This window comes from Hemitrygon akajei, chromosome 1 (assembly GCF_048418815.1).
Source record: "Hemitrygon akajei chromosome 1, sHemAka1.3, whole genome shotgun sequence".
Lineage (NCBI taxonomy): Eukaryota > Metazoa > Chordata > Chondrichthyes > Myliobatiformes > Dasyatidae > Hemitrygon > Hemitrygon akajei.
In genome coordinates, this window is record NC_133124.1 from 185,312,723 (window position 1) to 185,329,810 (window position 17,088).

Consider the following 17,088-nt stretch of genomic DNA (forward strand, 5'->3'; position numbering starts at 1 on the left):
TAAAGACTCTAGCAAATGTTGACAGGTGCATTGTGGTGAACATCAACTTTTGGTAGGGAGGCTCCAAGGCACAGGATCAGAAGAGGATGCAGACTCAGTCAGCTCCATCATGGGCACAACCCTCCAAACCCTTGACATCTTCAAAAGGCAGCACCCATCATTAAGAACCCTCAGCACCCAGGATATGCCCCCTTTTCAGATCATCCAAGTACCTGAAAACCTAGGCTCAACATTCTTCCCCTCTGCCATCGTATTTCTGAACGTCCATGAATACTACCTCACTACTCTCCTTTTGGACTATTTATTTTTGTTCTTATTGTAACTTCTGGTAATCTTTTATGCCTGCACTGTACTGCTGCCACAAAGACACATTTCATGACTAATGTCAGTGACAGTAAACCGTTCTGACTGTAAAGAGCCTTTTGCCCATGTGCTCACTCCCTGCTCTGCTCAAGTCAGCCCAATCTGCAGCGGTTTACCAAATTAACCCCGCCTCGAGGCAGAAAAATAAATTGAGAGGCAGAGAGTGGTTATATTAAACAGTCAGTTTTATTCCCTCGGTAGGAGATGCCGTGGGGTGGGAGGGGAGGGGAGGGGAGGCTGAGGGGGTTTTGGTTCTAGTTACACAGGTCGGACAGCAAGCACAGGGGGTTTGGAGGGGTGGGAGGATGGGTATGGGGGGAGGAGGGGCAACAAAATCACAACAATACAAACCTACACAAACCATCGATCGTCTGGAGAAGGGCTGACCCTTGGTGTCCCAGGGAGACAAGGTGGGGGGCTGGGAAGGCTTAGGACAGTGCACGCACCTATCCCAGAGATTGAGGGAACCTGGTGTCCCAAGGGTGCAACGGGTACGGTGAGGTGAGGAGGTGCACACTTACGTCCCAGAGAGGGTGGAGATGAGGGGGACCAACCACTGGAGTTGCCCAGAGATCCCCGGTGGAGGGAAAGGTTGGGGAGGAGATCTCCCTGGAGACCGCACGGAACAACATTCCCATGTCACTGCTCGGGAGAGCTGTCACTGACACGGAGTGGGCCAAGGTACTACGCTGCAGGTTGGAGACTCACCGTGCAGAGGGTGGTGGGTGGGAGAGAGGGAAATGGTCTCTGCCTGTCTTTCCTAAGTGGCACACCCCAGGACTGGGGTAGGAGAGGCTGAGAGATTGGAGAGTTGGGGGAGGGGGAGGCTGGCTCCTCTCGATCCTGATCCCACGTGCACCCTGAAGCTCCAGCACAAGGAGTTACGCCAAACTAGCCCGAGATCCCTGTTACCCGAGTGTCCTAGCACAGGCCTTGGGAAGAGTCAAACGCAGACCGTACAGGGTCACGCATTGGTTAAACGGAGACTACGGTGGGTTGTGCACCAGTCAAACACAGGCCGTGGTGGGCTGAATGCGAGCCAAACACAGGCTGCTGTCCAACGCAGGTTGCTATGGGTTTCAAGCTGTTCCAACACAGGTTGCACGATGGTCGACCGCAGGCTACGGGGATCGTGCCTGGTTCTGTGGCGAGTCCAAACACAGGCCCCGGATGGTCGGGGAGGTGGCTCCACCCACTCGAAGCTGCACTGAGGGTGAGTCCGTGGCCTATTCCAGGGGGTTGGGGAGGATGCCAGAGAGGAGTGGAGGGGAGTAGCAGAAGTTGCCGCTGAGCCAGGGCCCTTAGTACAAGCCGAAGACAAGGTTACCCGTGGTCTCGAGGTCTGCTTGGCTAAAACATCACCTCACAGCTGAGCCTGGGGGTGGAGATCATGGATCCAGGAGTGGGACGGGTCAGGGTAGTGCCAAATCGGGACAGGGTCTGTCCAACGACCCTGAACTCAGGCTGATGGTGGGGGCATAATCAGTGAGTGACTGAGGGAGGGGGAACAGGGTCAGCTCTGAAACAGAGTGAGGGAGCACTCAAGAGGTAGGAAGGGAAGCAGGCAAAGAGACTTCAACAGAACAATTCATGGTTGGTGGCAGGGGACAGGTACAATGGAGGGAGGCAAGTATGGGATTGGGGAGGGGGGACGAGGTCCGTGTAGGCATCTTGAGCAGCCCATGTAATATTGAGTCAGTGGTCTGTCTATGTACGTGTAAGAAAAGGGGGTCTGTGTGTAATTTGGGATCAGGAGTTTCACTGCGAACCAGGGCAGCAAATTGGGGGTCAGGGGTCTCATCTTGAACCAGGAACATGAAGTGGGGTTAGGTTCCCGTCTCACCGCAGCTTCCAACAACATTCTGGCCGGATGTGGGGGGGACACTGCAGGGATGAGATGGAGTGGGTTGTGGAGGGTTCCGAGGTAAGAAGTCCAAGGTCTCTCCCATCTGGATGTTGTTCCTCCAACGGGGCGAAAGGGAGAGGGGAGATCAGAGGGAGATGTGGGCGGAGGGGTCTCAGTAGTAAGTCTCTCTCTCCACCCAGCCTGTGGAACACAAGGGGAGAGGCAGCATTTAGTTGGAGGGATTCATATGGTCCAGCAAGCAGCCTACCTGTACATTCCTAGTCCCGAGTATACACCACCCCATAGAACAAACCCAGCATTCAACGCACATATCTGTGATTCAGACGGCCAACACCAGATCCCACTGCTCCAGGATGATGTAGGGAGCATAAATACCCCACACAGAAACAGACACACGCCACCCCACACAGAAAAGCACACACACGCACACTCACTGGGCGGCACGTCTTCTCACACACACACACACAGAGCCCCCGCTGGAGACAGGTCTCACCCACTCAAAACACTGACACACTCGCGCTGGCATACATCCTCACCTCCTGGGTTCCTGCGGAGAATGAGCTTTCGGATTTCGTCGTACACAAAGATCAGGAAGCTATACGGGAATGCGCAGAACCACCAGTTGGGCCTGTAGTTGAGGAGAGGGAGGGCAGAGAAAACATTAGATTGAGCAGGGAGAGAAAGCTCCACCCCCCCCAGCCCTGCCTCAGTACCTCAGCAAATGCAGCATCTGCAAAAAGATGTTTCGAAGAGCTGCGTCCAAAACAACGTGCATCAGGACCTATTTCGGCCGGATGGAACTCAACACAATTTAAGAAATCTCTGCCCAGTTGTCACCAACGTATCACCTGCCACAGCAGGGGTCCCAACAAACTCAGCCACTGTTACACTACAGCTAGGAATGTCTACTATCCCATTTTGGGAAATCTGATCACTGAGCTGCCCTCCTTCTCCCTGCATACAGGCAGAGGATGAAGAGCAAGGTTCCAGAAATAGGGACAACAAAGGTAGCAGGAGGCTGAGGAAGAGCGATGGGATTGCTTTGAATTGGTAGACTCGGCCATGTGCAAGGACTCAGAGGAGTCAAACAAATTCACCATGCTTGTCACAGACTTTATAAAAAACAGTTGTAGACAAGCGTGTCCCCACAAAATTATTCACTCTTCCCTAACCAGAAGCCCTGGATGTACCATGAAATCTGCAATCTGCTGACGGCCAGATCAGTGGCATTCGGGTCTGGCAACCAAGCTAAATACAAAAGATCCAGGTATGATCTCCAGAAGCCACCTTATGTGCAAAGTGGCAATTCCGGACTAAACCCGTATTACCAAAGGATGCTTGACAGCTTTTGGCAGGACTTGAACACTGTCACTTCCTGCAAAGTGAAACCAAATGGCATGGGTGACAAGGCTTCACTCCCAGATGAGCTCAATGCCTTTTACGCTCGCTTTGACCACCACAACGTAGAGGCACCTTTGCAAACTTCCACAGCCCCCAGTGACCCTGTGATTTCAGTATCTGAGGCCGATGTAAGAGCATTCTTCAGGCAGGTGCGCTCATGGAAAGCATCCGGCCTAGAAAGGGCACCTGGCCAAGTACTAAAGGCCTGATCAACTGGCTGGAATGTTCACTGAGATCTTTATCCTCTTGCTTTGGCAGTCTAGGGTACCTGCCTGCTTCAAGCAGGCTTCGATTATACCAGTGCCCAAGAAGAACATGGTAATCTGCCTCAATGACTAAGGTCCAGTAGCACTTACATCTACTGTGATGAAGTGTTTTGAGATGTTGGTGATGAAACAAATCAACTCCTGCCTGAGAAACGACTTGAATCTGCTTCAATTTGCCTACTGTCACAGCAGATGCCATTTCATTGCCTCTTCACTCAATCCTGGAACAGCTGGACAGCAAAGATGCATACCTCAGAATGCTTTTCATTGACTACAGCTCAGCATTAAATACTATCATCCCCTCAAAACTAATCAATGAGTTTCAACACCTAGGCCTTAATACCTCCTTGTGCAACTAGATCCTTGATTTCCTCAGAAATGAATAGTCAATGTTTAAGGTACTGAAGAAGGATCAGCCCACAGGAGTGAGATTGAAAATCTGGTGGAGTGGTGCTAAAACAATAACCTCTCACTCAATGTCAGCAAGACCAGGGAGCTGATTATTGACCTCAGGAGGAGGAAACCAGAGGTCCATGAGCCAGTCCTCATGGGAGGATTAGAAGTGGAGAGTGTCAACAACTTTAAATTCCTTGGTGTTACTATTTCAGAGGATCTGTTCTGGGTCCAGCAGGTTAAGTGCCTTACAAAGAAAGCACAGCAACACCTCTACTTTCTTAGAAGATTGCAAAGATTTGGCAAGTCATCCAAAACTCTCATAATTTTCTATGGATGTGAGGTGGAGAGTATATTGACCAGTTGTATCACGGCCTGATATGGAAACACCAATGCCTTTGAATGGAAGAGTAAAGTAGTGGATATGGCCCAGTCCATCTCAGGTAAAGCCCTCACCACCACTAAGCACATCTACATGGAGCATTGTCACAGGAACGTAGCATCCATCATTCAGGACCCCCACCATCCAGGCCACGCTCTCTTCTCTCTGCTGCCATCCGGAAGAAGATATAAGAGCCACAGGACTAATACTACCAGATCCAGGAACAGTTATTACCCCCTCAAAAATCAGACTGTAGATCCAGAGGGGATAACTTCACTCACTCTGTTACTTACGTAACTATTCCCACTGAACTAGACTCACTCTAAAGGAGTCTTAAATACCCCTAAAGTGTCAGCTTGTCAATATTCATTGCTTATTTATTTGTTAGTATTTTTATTATTATTCTTTACTTTTTGCTCTATTTTTTATATTTGCACCTTTTGTTTTTTTAGTACATTGGTTGTTGTCTGTCCTGCAGGGCTTGATCCTTCACTGATTCTATCGTGTTTCTTGTATTAGCTGTGATTGCCCACAAGAAGAGGAATCTCAGAGTTGTATATGGTGACATATGTACTTTGATAATAAATTTACTTTGAACTTTAGGCACAGAACAAGTGGAGCGGTGTTTGCAGAGCTAGGCAGTCACCATGCAGTGCAGGGTAGGGTCGGTAAGGACAGGGGATGTGTGCAGAGGTTGTCCTAAGTGGGACCCTGTGCCTCTGTACCATACTCCAGACAATTTCGGCCAACTTTAGCAAAGGGGCTTCAGAGTTCAGGTCCACTGCTAGTTGATAGGGTGTTTAAGAAGGCACATGGTGAATTGGCTTTCATTAGTTGGGGAATTGAGTTTAAGAGCCACGTCGTAATCTTGCAGTTCTGTAAAACTCTGGTTAGACCACACCTGGAGCATTGTGTTCAGTTAAGGAAAGATATGGAAGCTTTAGAATGCAGAGGAAATTTACCAGGATGCTGCCCAGATTAGAGAACATGTCTTATCAGGAAAAGTTGAGTGAGTTTAGGCTTTTCTCTTGGAGTGAAGGAGGATGAGGCAACTTGATAGAGTTGCATAAGATTACGAGAGGCATAGATAGCCAGCCAGCTCCTTTTTCCCAGGGCCAATATCTGAGGCCATCAGGGAGTGGAGGAAAGTTTAGGGGGGGTGGGGGTTGTTAGAGATAGGCTTTTTTTTAAAAAACACAGAGAGTGATAAGTGGCTGAAATGCTCTCCCAGTAGAAGCTGACACATCAAGAACATCTAAGAGGCACAAGGATGTAGGAAAATGGAGGGTTATCGGCTGTGTAGGAGGGGAGAGTTAGCAGGTTGTGACCAGGTTAACAGGTTGGCACTTAGAGCAAAAATAGACCCTTCTATGATCTATGTTCTAACCCAACTCCCCCCGGACCAAATTGCACTTCATTGACAGACAGACAGACAGAAAAAACTGTAGACACTCAGGAAGCCTCCGTGGCTCTAGGCACAGCTACTGACCGCACTCAAGCTGAGAGAGACAGAAGGGCAGAATGTGTGCTATGGGGGCCTGACAGTGGAGTTGTCAGAGCATGCCCACTCTCACCGCAGGGCAGCATGATCTAGAGGGCATCACAGCCAGCACGGAGAAATCGGACTGAAGGGCCACCTGCTTTCTATTGCCTCTGGGGGCTGGATGATCAGGTGTAGAAACCTGACCATTGGTGCTCGTTCCTCCATCCGGAGAGGCAAGGAGACCTCAGTTCGCTATCTGTCCCGGGCACTGTCCTGGGAGAGTTCATACTCTAATGTGGATACAAATCTGCACACACACCATCCACGTCTTTGCACCCACCCACCCCAAAGTTCACCTTCACCCCAAACTCGATAAAACACACCCCCGACCATCCACCTCCCTACATCGTCCCCACCCTACGGCTGCGCTGAGGAATGATCAGGGATGGCAGGATGGGGAAGGGGAAGGAGAAGCTTATGGCCCCAGCACCTACTTGAGGGGGTACATCCGCAGGGCGATGTCCATGCCGGGACAGTAAGAGAGGAAGGCCGCTAGTGCTGTCTCCTCGAAAAGGCCAAAGATCAGGATCTTATTCCTGCCAGGAGCAGAACATGAGTGAGGGAGGGGGAGGAAAGTGGATGGATCTCTTTACCCACACCCTCTCTCAAACCCCTCCTCATCCCCAGCTCTCCATATCTCCCCCCACTCCACCCACCCCATCACTTCTCCAAACCCAACCAACACCCTCGCTCTCCTCATCCCACACCCCTCCCTATCTCCTAACCCCTCATTCAACCACAAGCCCGCTCCTTCTCCTGAATCTCTCCCCTCCCACACATCCACATATCTGTTTTCCCATCCCCTTGTTCACCCCCACCCCCACCCCCTCATTCATACCCTACAACTTCACATCTCCCACCCACAACAACCTCATCTCACCCCCTCTCCTCTCCCAGCCTTCCATCTCCTCATTCACCCCATCGGTCTCTTCACTCACTCCAAACCCCCATCTCCTACCCCTCCCCCTCCTTTTCCTCATCCCTCTCCCATCTCCCCACCCTGCTCTCATCAGCCTACCACTCGTTGTCTCCCTACCCCCTGCCCTGACCTCACACACCCCCACAAGCCCATTTCCTCATCCTGGGGCACTCCCTTACTCATACCAACCCCCACCCCCAAATCGTCTCACTCACCCCTTCCCTCACACCAGCCCACCAAATCACCTGACTGCCTCTCCTGCGTTCGTCTCCACCTATCCTCTCCCCACTTCGCACCCTCTCACCCCCCCGAATTCTCCTCTCCTTTCAGCCACCCTGCAACCCCATTCTTGACCCACTCCTCTCACAGCACTCCATCCTTCCTCTCTGCCCCTCCATCAGCGCTGTGCTCCCTCATCACTGCCTCTCCCATGACGCCCCTTCCTCACAGCCCCTCAGTGCAACACTCTCTATGCAGCAGGGGGGAGTTTTCCAGATTACTGCTGACTCACCTCATTCCCTGCTGGAAGATGGAGTTCCTCCTGGTCTTACAGATCAACAGGTCAGCCCACTGCACCACCACAATGCTGACGAAGAAAGACGTGTGGCAAGTAAACTCCACAATCTTACGCTGCTCATATGTCTGCGCGTGACAAGCCCATGGCAGGGAGGGGCAGAAGAGGGATGCAGAGAGAGGGCGAGAATAAGCAGACAAAGAGCATAAATAAGTTTAGTAAGGGTCACTCCGCATTGTCCCATCTTACCCTTCAGGGTCAGACACAAAATGAAGCTTCCCCTGCATCGTCCCATCACACACTCCCAGGGTCAGATAGAGCGTGAAGCTCCCTCCACACCGTCCCATCACACACTCCCGGGGTCAGACACAGAGTGAAACACCCTCCACACCGTCCCATCACACACTCCCGGGGTCAGACACAGAGTGAAACACCCTCCACACCGTCCCATCACACACTCCCAGGGTCAGATAGAGAGTGAAGCTCCCTCCACACCATCCCATCACACACTCCCGGGGTCAGACACAGAGTGAAGCTCCCTCTACACCATCCCATCACACACTCCCGGGGTCAGGTACAAAATTCAGCTTTGCTCGACTGTCCAATTACAGATTCCTGGGGTCAAACACAGTGAGTCTCCCTCCACACCATCCCATCACATAGACCCAGGGCAGGGGCATTACTGCGGGCTCCCAGCTGTGAGGCGGTGTTGGGGTTGGGGGAGTCAGAGTTCCTACCCACCCACTGCTGTCCGTAACTGTCCTCCAGGTCATTGACATTCCTGTCGTCCCAGTGCAGTCGAATCCCAATCAGGTTTTTTGGGAGGAAGCCGTTCTCTGCCAGGATAACAAAGTATGCAAAGAAACCTCCGAGGGCTTGGATCATTCCTGTAGAAGAAAGCAAGACCATCACATCTTTCACACAGAATGCACCCCCTGAATCTAGTTCCCACACTGCATCCTAGACCATCCCTCCACCTCACTTTCCACCTTGACACTCACTCTGAGCTACAGACCCAAAAGGGGCAAAGAACTACCTTTTCCAAATGGGGAACGGGACAGGGAGCCTATAGGACCATTAGGGGTAGGAGCAGACGTATGCCAATTAGCCCATTGAGTCCGACCTGCCATTCCATCTTTTATTTTCCCTCTCGACCCCATTCTCCCGCCTTCTCCCCATAAACTTTGGTACCCTTACCATTCAAGAAATGATCAACCACCACTTTAAATATGACTTGGCCTCCACAGCCATCTGTGGCAATAAGTTCCACAGATTTTCCACCCTAAAGAAATCCCTCCTCATTTCTGTTCTAAAGTGATGTCCTTCTATTCTGAGGCTGTGCCTTCTGGTCCTAGATTCCCCCACTACAAAACATCTTCTTCACATCCACTCAATCTAGGCCTTTCAATATTCAATTTGTTTCAATGACATAGCCCCCCCCCCCCCCCATCCCCATTTTTCTAAACTTCAACAACTACAGGTCCAGAGCCATCAAACACTCCTCTCGTATTAATTATTTCATCCTTGGAATCACTCTTGTGAACCTCCTCTAGACCCTCTCTAATGCCAGAACTTTCTTTCTGGGCATAAGCTGCTCATAATACTCCAAGTATGGTCTGACCAATGCCTTATAAATCCTCACCATTACATCATGTTTTTATATTCTGGTCCTCTTGAATTCTTGAATGGTGAATATTGTATTTACAATCCTCATCACCGAATTCGCTCCCATTTTAGAAAATAGTCTATACCTTTATTCCTTTAATCAAGGTGCACGACCATACACTTCCCGACACTGTATTCCATCTGCCACTTCTCTGCCCTTTTTCCTAATCTATCTGCCCTTCTGCATAATCCCTACTTCTTCTGTATTACCTACACCGCCCACACAACTATCTTTGTATCATCCACAAACCTACTCACAAAGCCATCAACTCTGTCATCCAGATCATTAACAAAAAATATCAGAAGGTGTGGATCCAACAGAGACCCCTGCAGAACTGCAATAGTCACCAGCAGCCAACCAGAAATGCCCCCCCCTTATTCCAACTCTTTATCTTCTGCCAGTCAGCCAATCTATCCATGCTAGTATCTTTCCTGTAATAGCATAGACTCCCATCTTGTTTAACAGCCTCATGTGCAACATGGTGTCAAAGGCCTTCTGAAAATTCAAGTAAACAACATCCACTGACTCTCCTTTGTCAATCCTGCCAGTTATTTGCTCAAAAAACTCCAATAGGTTTGTCAGGCAAGACTTCCCCTTAAGGAATCCATACTGACTTCAGCTTATTTTATCATGTGCATCCAATTACTCCAAAACCTCATCCTTAGTAATGGATATCTTGCCAAACACTGAAGTCATGCTAACTGGTCTATAATTTCCTGTCTTCTGTCACCATCCAAGACTGAAGTGACATTTGCAATTTTTCAGTTCTCCAGAACAATTCCAGAATCTAATGATTTTTGTAAGATCACTCACACACCTCCATAATCTCTTCAAATACCTCGTTCAGAACCCTGGAATGTAGTTTATCTGGTTGAGGTGAATTATATAGCTTCAAACTTTCAGCTTCCCAAGCATCTTCCACTTAGTAATAGCAACTACACTCATAAACATCCAGCATACTACTAGTGTCTTCTAAAATGAAGACTGATGCAAAATACTTAGTAGTACATTCGACATTTCTCTGTCCCCAATTACTACCTCTCTAGTTCATTTTCCATCAATCTGATATCCACTCTTAGCTTTTTTTTATGCTTTATACATCTGAAAAAATCTTTTGGTATCCTCTATTGTTGGCGAGCTTACCGTCATATATCATCTTTTCTCTAGTTGATTTTTTTAGTTGACTTCTATTGTTTTCTTAAAAGCTTCCCAATCCTCTAGCTTCCCACTAATATTTGCTGTATCATACACCCACTTTTTTGCTTTTATGCTTTGATTTTCCTTGTCAGCCACAGCTGCCTCAACCTCCCTGTAGAATACCTCTTCTTTATGAGATATCTAACCTGCACTTTCCAAATTGCCCCCATAAACACCAGGCATTACCGTTCTGCCGTCATCCCTGCTAGTGTGCCCTTTCAATAAACTATGACCAGCTCCTCTCTCATGCCTCTGTAGTTACCTTTACTGAACTGTAATACTGATACTTCTCTCTCTCCTTTGCACTGATTCATTGTAATCACTCTCTCTTTCCCTCTAGTCATTCACCGTCACCTCTCTGTCCCCTTCCAGCAGCCCAAATCTTTCCACATTCTGGCTCCCTACGTACCGATCTGTCCATAGGCAATGCTGATCAGCCTCTCATTCACCAGCTTGTCCATCCGAGGATTTCGGGGCTGACGCTTCATGATGTCACTCTCAGCTGCTTCATAGGCCAATGAGATGGCGGGTACCTACAGACCATCCCAGGAAGCTCATAGTTATCCACAAGCCAAGAATCCACAATGTAGCAATCTCCCTCCTCATCGTCCCTCCCTCCAGCACAATGCTCCCATTCCTCGCCATCCCTCCTATGGCACTCCTCTTTGCAGTCCCTCCTGCAAGCTCCCATTCTTCGCCGTCCCTCCTGCATTCCCTCCCACCACCCCACCCACAGTCTCCCCTACTAGCTGCCCCTCCTGCAGCACACCTCCCTCACCACCCCTCTACATCACTCTTCCCGCGCTCCCTCCTCACCACCCCTCCCGAATCGCTCCCCTTCTTGCCGCCTCTCCCAAAGTGCTCCCTCCTCACTGCCCCCTCCAACAATTGTCCCTCCCCATTACCCCTCCTCGCCCACCCGCATCACCACCACCCATCCCACAGTGTGACACTCCCCACTTGCCGCCCCATTCCCCCCACACTGACCATGTCCGTTCCCAGGTCAATGCACAGGATGGTGATGGTGCCCAGTGGCAGAGGGATGTTGGCCATGATAAACAGCAGGAAGGGTGTGATCTCGGGGATGTTGCTGGTCAAGGTGTAGGCAATGGATTTCTTCAGGTTGTCAAAGATCAGCCGTCCTGTGTGAGGGGGGGAAAGAGAGCGAGAGGGCAGCAGCCAATTAGTAAGGACCGTCCACTCCTCCACATGGTCTCCCTCCTCCTACTGCCCCAGGCCCTACCTCCCTCACTCACTCTGCATGGACACAGCTCAGAACATCACAAAATTCAGCACCCCCACCCCCTGTGGACTTCGTCTACACTTCATAAACACAAGAGATTCTGCAGGTGCTGAAAATCCTGAGCCAGACACATAAAATGTGAGGAGATCAGCAATCAGGCAGCATCTATGGAGGGGAATAAAATTTAGATTTCGGGCCAGGACATCAGTACTTCTGAAGAATCCTGACGAAGGGTCTTGGCCGAAAACATCAACTGTTTATTCCCCTCCATAGATGCTGCCCGACACTGAGTTCATCATATTCTGTGTGTCTACACTTCTCGCTGCCTCGGTAAAGCAGCCAACACAATCAAAGACTCCACTCTCCCCAGACATTGTTCCTTCTGCCCCCTCCCATCAGGCAGAAGATACAAAATCTGAAACGCATCAGACTCAGGGACAGCTTCTATCCCGCTGCTAAAAATATTGAACAGTCCCCCAAAGACTCTTGGACCTCACAATCTATCTCAGTAAGATCTTGCAGCTGACTGTCTAACTGCACTGCACTTTCTCTGCAGCTATTATAATTTATTCTGCATTCGGTTATTGTTTTCCCTTGTTCTACCTCAATGCACTGTCCAATGATCCAATCTGTATGAACAATATGCAAGCTTTTCGCTCTATCTTGGTACATGTGAATAATAATAAACCAATTCCAACTCCCTCCACACTATTCCTCCCTCCTCGTCCCGCTATCCCTATCCCTTTCTACCCCTCCCTTACTCTCTCTGCCTGACTTCTCCAGCCTCCAATACTCTCTACCCATTATCCCCCCTTCCTTCCTCATGCCGTCTTTCCTCACCCTCCACTTAACCCCACACACCAGCATCACAACCCATACTCTCCGTGGTCCCTCCCACTATACACCCACTCAGCACCTCCAACATACACTCCCCAGCCCTCCCTCAAACCTGCACCTCGGTTTCTCCCCTTCCTTTCCCACCGCAACACCCCTATCACAGCCCCCTCACCACCGTCTCTTCCCTGGCCCCTCCCTCATCGCCCTCAGCTCCTCCCAACACCCCTACCGCATCCATCTCTGGATTCTTACCATACATCACCCTCTACCATCTCTCCCCAGGCCCCTCAGCCCCTCATCCCTCGCCCACCCTCCACCCCCTCAGGTTTGGAGCCCACCTTCCTCCACTCCCGTGACGATGGAGGCAAAGTTGTCATCGAGGAGAATCATGTCAGCGGCCTGTTTGGACACGTCAGAGCCAGCGATCCCCATCGCCACACCGATGTCAGCCTTCTTCAGGGCCGGGGAGTCGTTCACCCCGTCCCCTGTCACTGCCACAATCGCACCCTGGGGAGACAGAGAGAATGAGTGAGCTCCGAGGGGAGTCACTGAGTGGGGGGGGGGCGGGGAGGAGAGAGAAAGCACCCTATGAGACAGAGAGAGTGAGCAATTACCCTGGGGACGCAGATGGAGTCGTGGTGGGGTAAAGAAAGCACGCAGAGTGAATGAGCACTGAGGGGAGAGAGGGGGGGGGAAGGGACAGTAAATGGGAGGGGGAGGCAGGGTAAGGGGAGGGAGAGTAAGAAAGAGAAATGCAAACATTCTGGGGAGAGAGGAGAGGGGAGCACGTGGGAGAGAGTGTGCATGAGGGGAGAAAAGGTGAGAGAAGTAAGGGGGAGAAGGTTCAGTAAGCGAGTGGAGACGCCATCCTGGGGAGACAAGGGAAAGAGGCAAATCTCTGAAGAGGCAAAGAGAGAACACCAGCTATTCACCATTTTTCTACAATCTCACCTGCCCCAGCCTTCCCTTTTTAATGTATCACCCTCAGCTGATTTCTGAATTCCTGACCTGTCTCTGGGTGCCAAAATTGGCCCGTCTCTGGCCTTCAGTGCGTCTAAGGGTGACCACTGGCCGGTTTTTGACTCTTGACGTATCTCTGGCAACCCCCACGATGAAAACAGTTGGCCTGTTCTTGACCACTGGAAGCTCTCCCCCAAAATGATGACTATTACCAAGCTCCTGACCCATCTCTGACAACCCCGCACAAAGATGACCATTGGCTGGTTGCTGGCCCCTGACCCATCTCTGACAACCCCGCACAAAGATGACCATTGGCTGGTTGCTAGCCCCTGACCCATCTGACAGCCCCCCCCACAAAGATGACCATTGGCTGGTTGCTGGCCCCTGACCCATCTCTGACAGTTCCCCACAAAGATGACCATTGGCTGGTTGCTGGCCCCTGACCCATCTCTGACAGCCCCCCCACAAAGATGACCATTGGCTGGTTGCTGGCCCCTGACCCATCTCTGACAGCCCCCCCACAAAGATGACCATTGGCTGGTTGCTGACCCCTGACCTGTCTCTGGCAGCCCCCCACAAAGATGACCATTGGCGGTTGCTGACCCCTGACCTGTCTCTGGCAGCCCCCCCCCACAAAGATGACCATTGGCTGGTTGCTGGCCCCTGACCCATCTCTGACAGCCCCCCCACAAAGATGACCATTGGCTGGTTGCTGACCCCTGACCTGTCTCTGGCAGCCCTCCACAATGATGAGTTTCTGCTGGGGCGACGTCCGGGCGAAGACAATCTCAGTGTGGTTACGGAGGATGTCGTCAATCTGCTCCGAGGTGAGGTCCTTCAAGTCAGTTCCATGGATCACACATGCCTTGGCGTCTCTGCAGGACAGGGCAGACGGTGAGATGGACTCACAGTAGGAAGTGGGGGAAATACAGACAATGTCCAGAGGTGTCAGGAAGCTAGCAAAATGCAGTGGCAAGTGGCGGCATTTGACAAGGGAGACAATGCAAATAGGTGACTGTGCTGGGGAGGGTGCAGAGGAGATCCCCCAAGACATTGCCTGGGATGTAGCATTCTAATTATGAGGAGATAGAGGACAGAGTGAGTCTGAACATTATTATACTCTCAAAGAAGGTATGACAGAGTTGCAGGGGAATTGGTATGTTACTGAAGACTCTTGCAAATTTCTACAGATGCATTGTGGTGAGCATTCTAACTGCAGCCATTGTTGGAGTGGGGAGTGTTAAGAGTGGTTATTTGAGGCTTTAGCTCTTTGAGGCTTCGGTGAGGAAGAGACTTGAGTGAGAGAAGGGAAAAAGCTGTGGGTAGATTTTCTCCACCCAGTTTCTTCCTTCTTTATATTTCCAAAGTTAGAATAGTAGGGATCCCAGACAGGATAGCTGAATGCTCCCCTTGCGAGATGTGAGAAGGCAGGGAGACCTCCAGTGTCTCTGACAAACACAGCTGCAAGAAGTGCATCCAGATGCAGCTTCTGACACTATGCATTGAGGAATTGGAACTAGAATGGGATGATCTCCGGATCATTCAGGAGGCTGACGGGATGATAGATAAGACATATAGAGAGGTAGTTACACCCAAAGTGCAGGACACGGGAAACTGAGTGACAGTCAGGAAGGAGAGAGGGGTTAAACAACAACAGGTATATCACTATTGCGGGGGTGACCTAGCAGAGGAAAGTCACAGCGTTCAGATCTCTGGGTCTGTGACTTAGAAGGGAAGGGGGAGAAGAGGCAAGCTGTGCTGATAAAGGATCCGTTAGTTAGGGGAACATTCTGTGGATGAGAATGAGATTCCTGGATGCTTCCTGGGTGCTAGGGTCTGGGATATCTTGGATCAAGTCCTCAGTGTTCTTAAGTGGAAGGGTCAGCAGCCAGAAGTCATGGTCTATGTAGGTACCGATGACATGAGTAGGATGAGTGACGAGGTTCTGAAAAGCGAATTCAGGGAGTTAGGTGCTAAGTTAAGGACCGGACCTCCAGGGTTGTGATCTCAGGATTGCTACCCATGCCACATGCTGGAGAGGTCACAAACAGGAAGATCAAACAGTTTAACATGTGGCTAAGGAGCTGGTGTCGGAGGGAGAGTATCTGATTTTTGGATCAGTGGGCTCTCTTCCAGAGAAGGTGAGACCTGTACAGAAGAGATGGTTTGCACCTGAACTAGAGGGGTATTAATATCCTACCAGGAAGGTTTGCTAGTGATGCATGTTGGAGGGTGGGGGGCACGGAGGGCAGTGTTTAAACTAGAGTTGGGGAATGGGAACCAGAGTGCCATAAAAAATCGTGGAGAGGTTGTGGAAACAAATACTGTTAAAACTTCAGACCAAGTCAGGAATCAAAAGGTTGAGCATAGTTTGACTAATATTCTGAGCTGCGTATACCTAACTGCAAGTATTGTAGGAAAGGCAGATGAGCTCAGGGCATGGATCGACACCTGGAATAATGATATTGTAGCTAATACTGAGACTTGGTTGCAGGAGCAGCAGGCCTGGCAGCTCAGTATCCTGGGGTCCCAGATTAAGGGGAGAGGAGTGGCTTTATTACTCAAGAAAAACTTCACACTGGTGCTCTGCCAGGACAGACTGGAGAAGTCATCTTGTGAAGCTTTATGGGTGGAACTGAGAAATAAGAATTATGACCACGTTAACGGAGTTCCACCCAGCAGCAAGATTTAGAGGAACAAATTTGTAGAGAGATTGCAGACTGTTGCAAAAACATAAACATTGTTTTTAGTAGGTGGTTTTACCTTTCCATATATTGACCGGGATCCCCATATTGTAAAAGGACTAGATGGTATAGAGTTTGTCAAATGAGTTCAGGAAATTTTCATTAGCAGTCTCAACGAGAGAGTATGCCATTAGGGAATGAGGCAGGGCAGCTGAAAAAAGTTTGCATAAGGGAACACATAGCATCTAATGATCATAATGGAAAAGGATAGGTCTGGTCTGTGGGTTGAGATTCTAAATTTGAGAAAAAACAATTTTGATGGTATCAGAAAGGATGTGACAAGTATAGATTCTGTCAAAGGTGTACTTGGTAAGTGAGAAATCTTCAAAACTGAAATTTTGGGTCTACAAAGCTTGTATGTTCCTGTCAGAATAAAGGATAAAGTTAACAGGTTTTGGGAATCTTGGTTTTCAAGAGATATTGAGGCCCTGATTAAGAAAAAAAAATGGAGGTGTATAGCAGGTATAGGCAGGTAGGAGCAAATGAGGTACTTAGAAAATGCAAGAGAACACTAAAAAAAAATCACATCTACCTACAGGAAATATGTAAATAAAGTTGAAAAAGAACAGAGAAAATTTACAATGATGTTGCTGGGACTGGAGGACCTGAGTTATGCGGAAAGATTGAATAGGTTAGGACTTTATTCCTTGGAACGTAGAAGATTGAGAGGAGATTTGATAAAGCTACACAGATTATGAGTGGAATAGATAAATGCAAGCAGGCTTTCCCCACTGAGGTTGGGTGGGATTACAACCAGAGGTCATAGGTTAAGGGTGAAAGGTGAAAGTTTAAG

At 49.7% G+C, this 17,088-nt stretch overlaps 1 protein-coding gene across 3 annotated transcripts in view; it reads right to left on the reverse strand.

Annotated features, from left to right (window-relative positions):
- Nucleotides 1–530: 530 nt before the first annotated feature.
- The window catches only part of atp1a3b (ATPase Na+/K+ transporting subunit alpha 3b), a 62,910-nt gene continuing 46,352 nt past the window's right edge, over nucleotides 531–17,088 (reverse strand). For 2 of the 3 annotated variants that reach the window (XM_073056065.1, XM_073056058.1), the window contains exons 15-23: nucleotides 14,276–14,426; nucleotides 12,930–13,098; nucleotides 11,499–11,653; nucleotides 10,921–11,044; nucleotides 8,390–8,535; nucleotides 7,646–7,776; nucleotides 6,650–6,751; nucleotides 2,767–2,858; nucleotides 531–2,410 (exon numbers count right to left, since the gene is read on the reverse strand). In XM_073056065.1, coding sequence (XP_072912166.1) covers nucleotides 2,382–2,410; nucleotides 2,767–2,858; nucleotides 6,650–6,751; nucleotides 7,646–7,776; nucleotides 8,390–8,535; nucleotides 10,921–11,044; nucleotides 11,499–11,653; nucleotides 12,930–13,098; nucleotides 14,276–14,426 — 1,099 coding nt within the window. In that variant the 3' untranslated portion in view covers nucleotides 531–2,381. Of the gene's footprint in view, nucleotides 2,411–2,766; nucleotides 2,859–6,649; nucleotides 6,752–7,645; nucleotides 7,777–8,389; nucleotides 8,536–10,920; nucleotides 11,045–11,498; nucleotides 11,654–12,929; nucleotides 13,099–14,107; nucleotides 14,122–14,275; nucleotides 14,427–17,088 lie in introns of those variants that run through there. The other variant, XM_073056066.1, reaches the window with a different exon arrangement.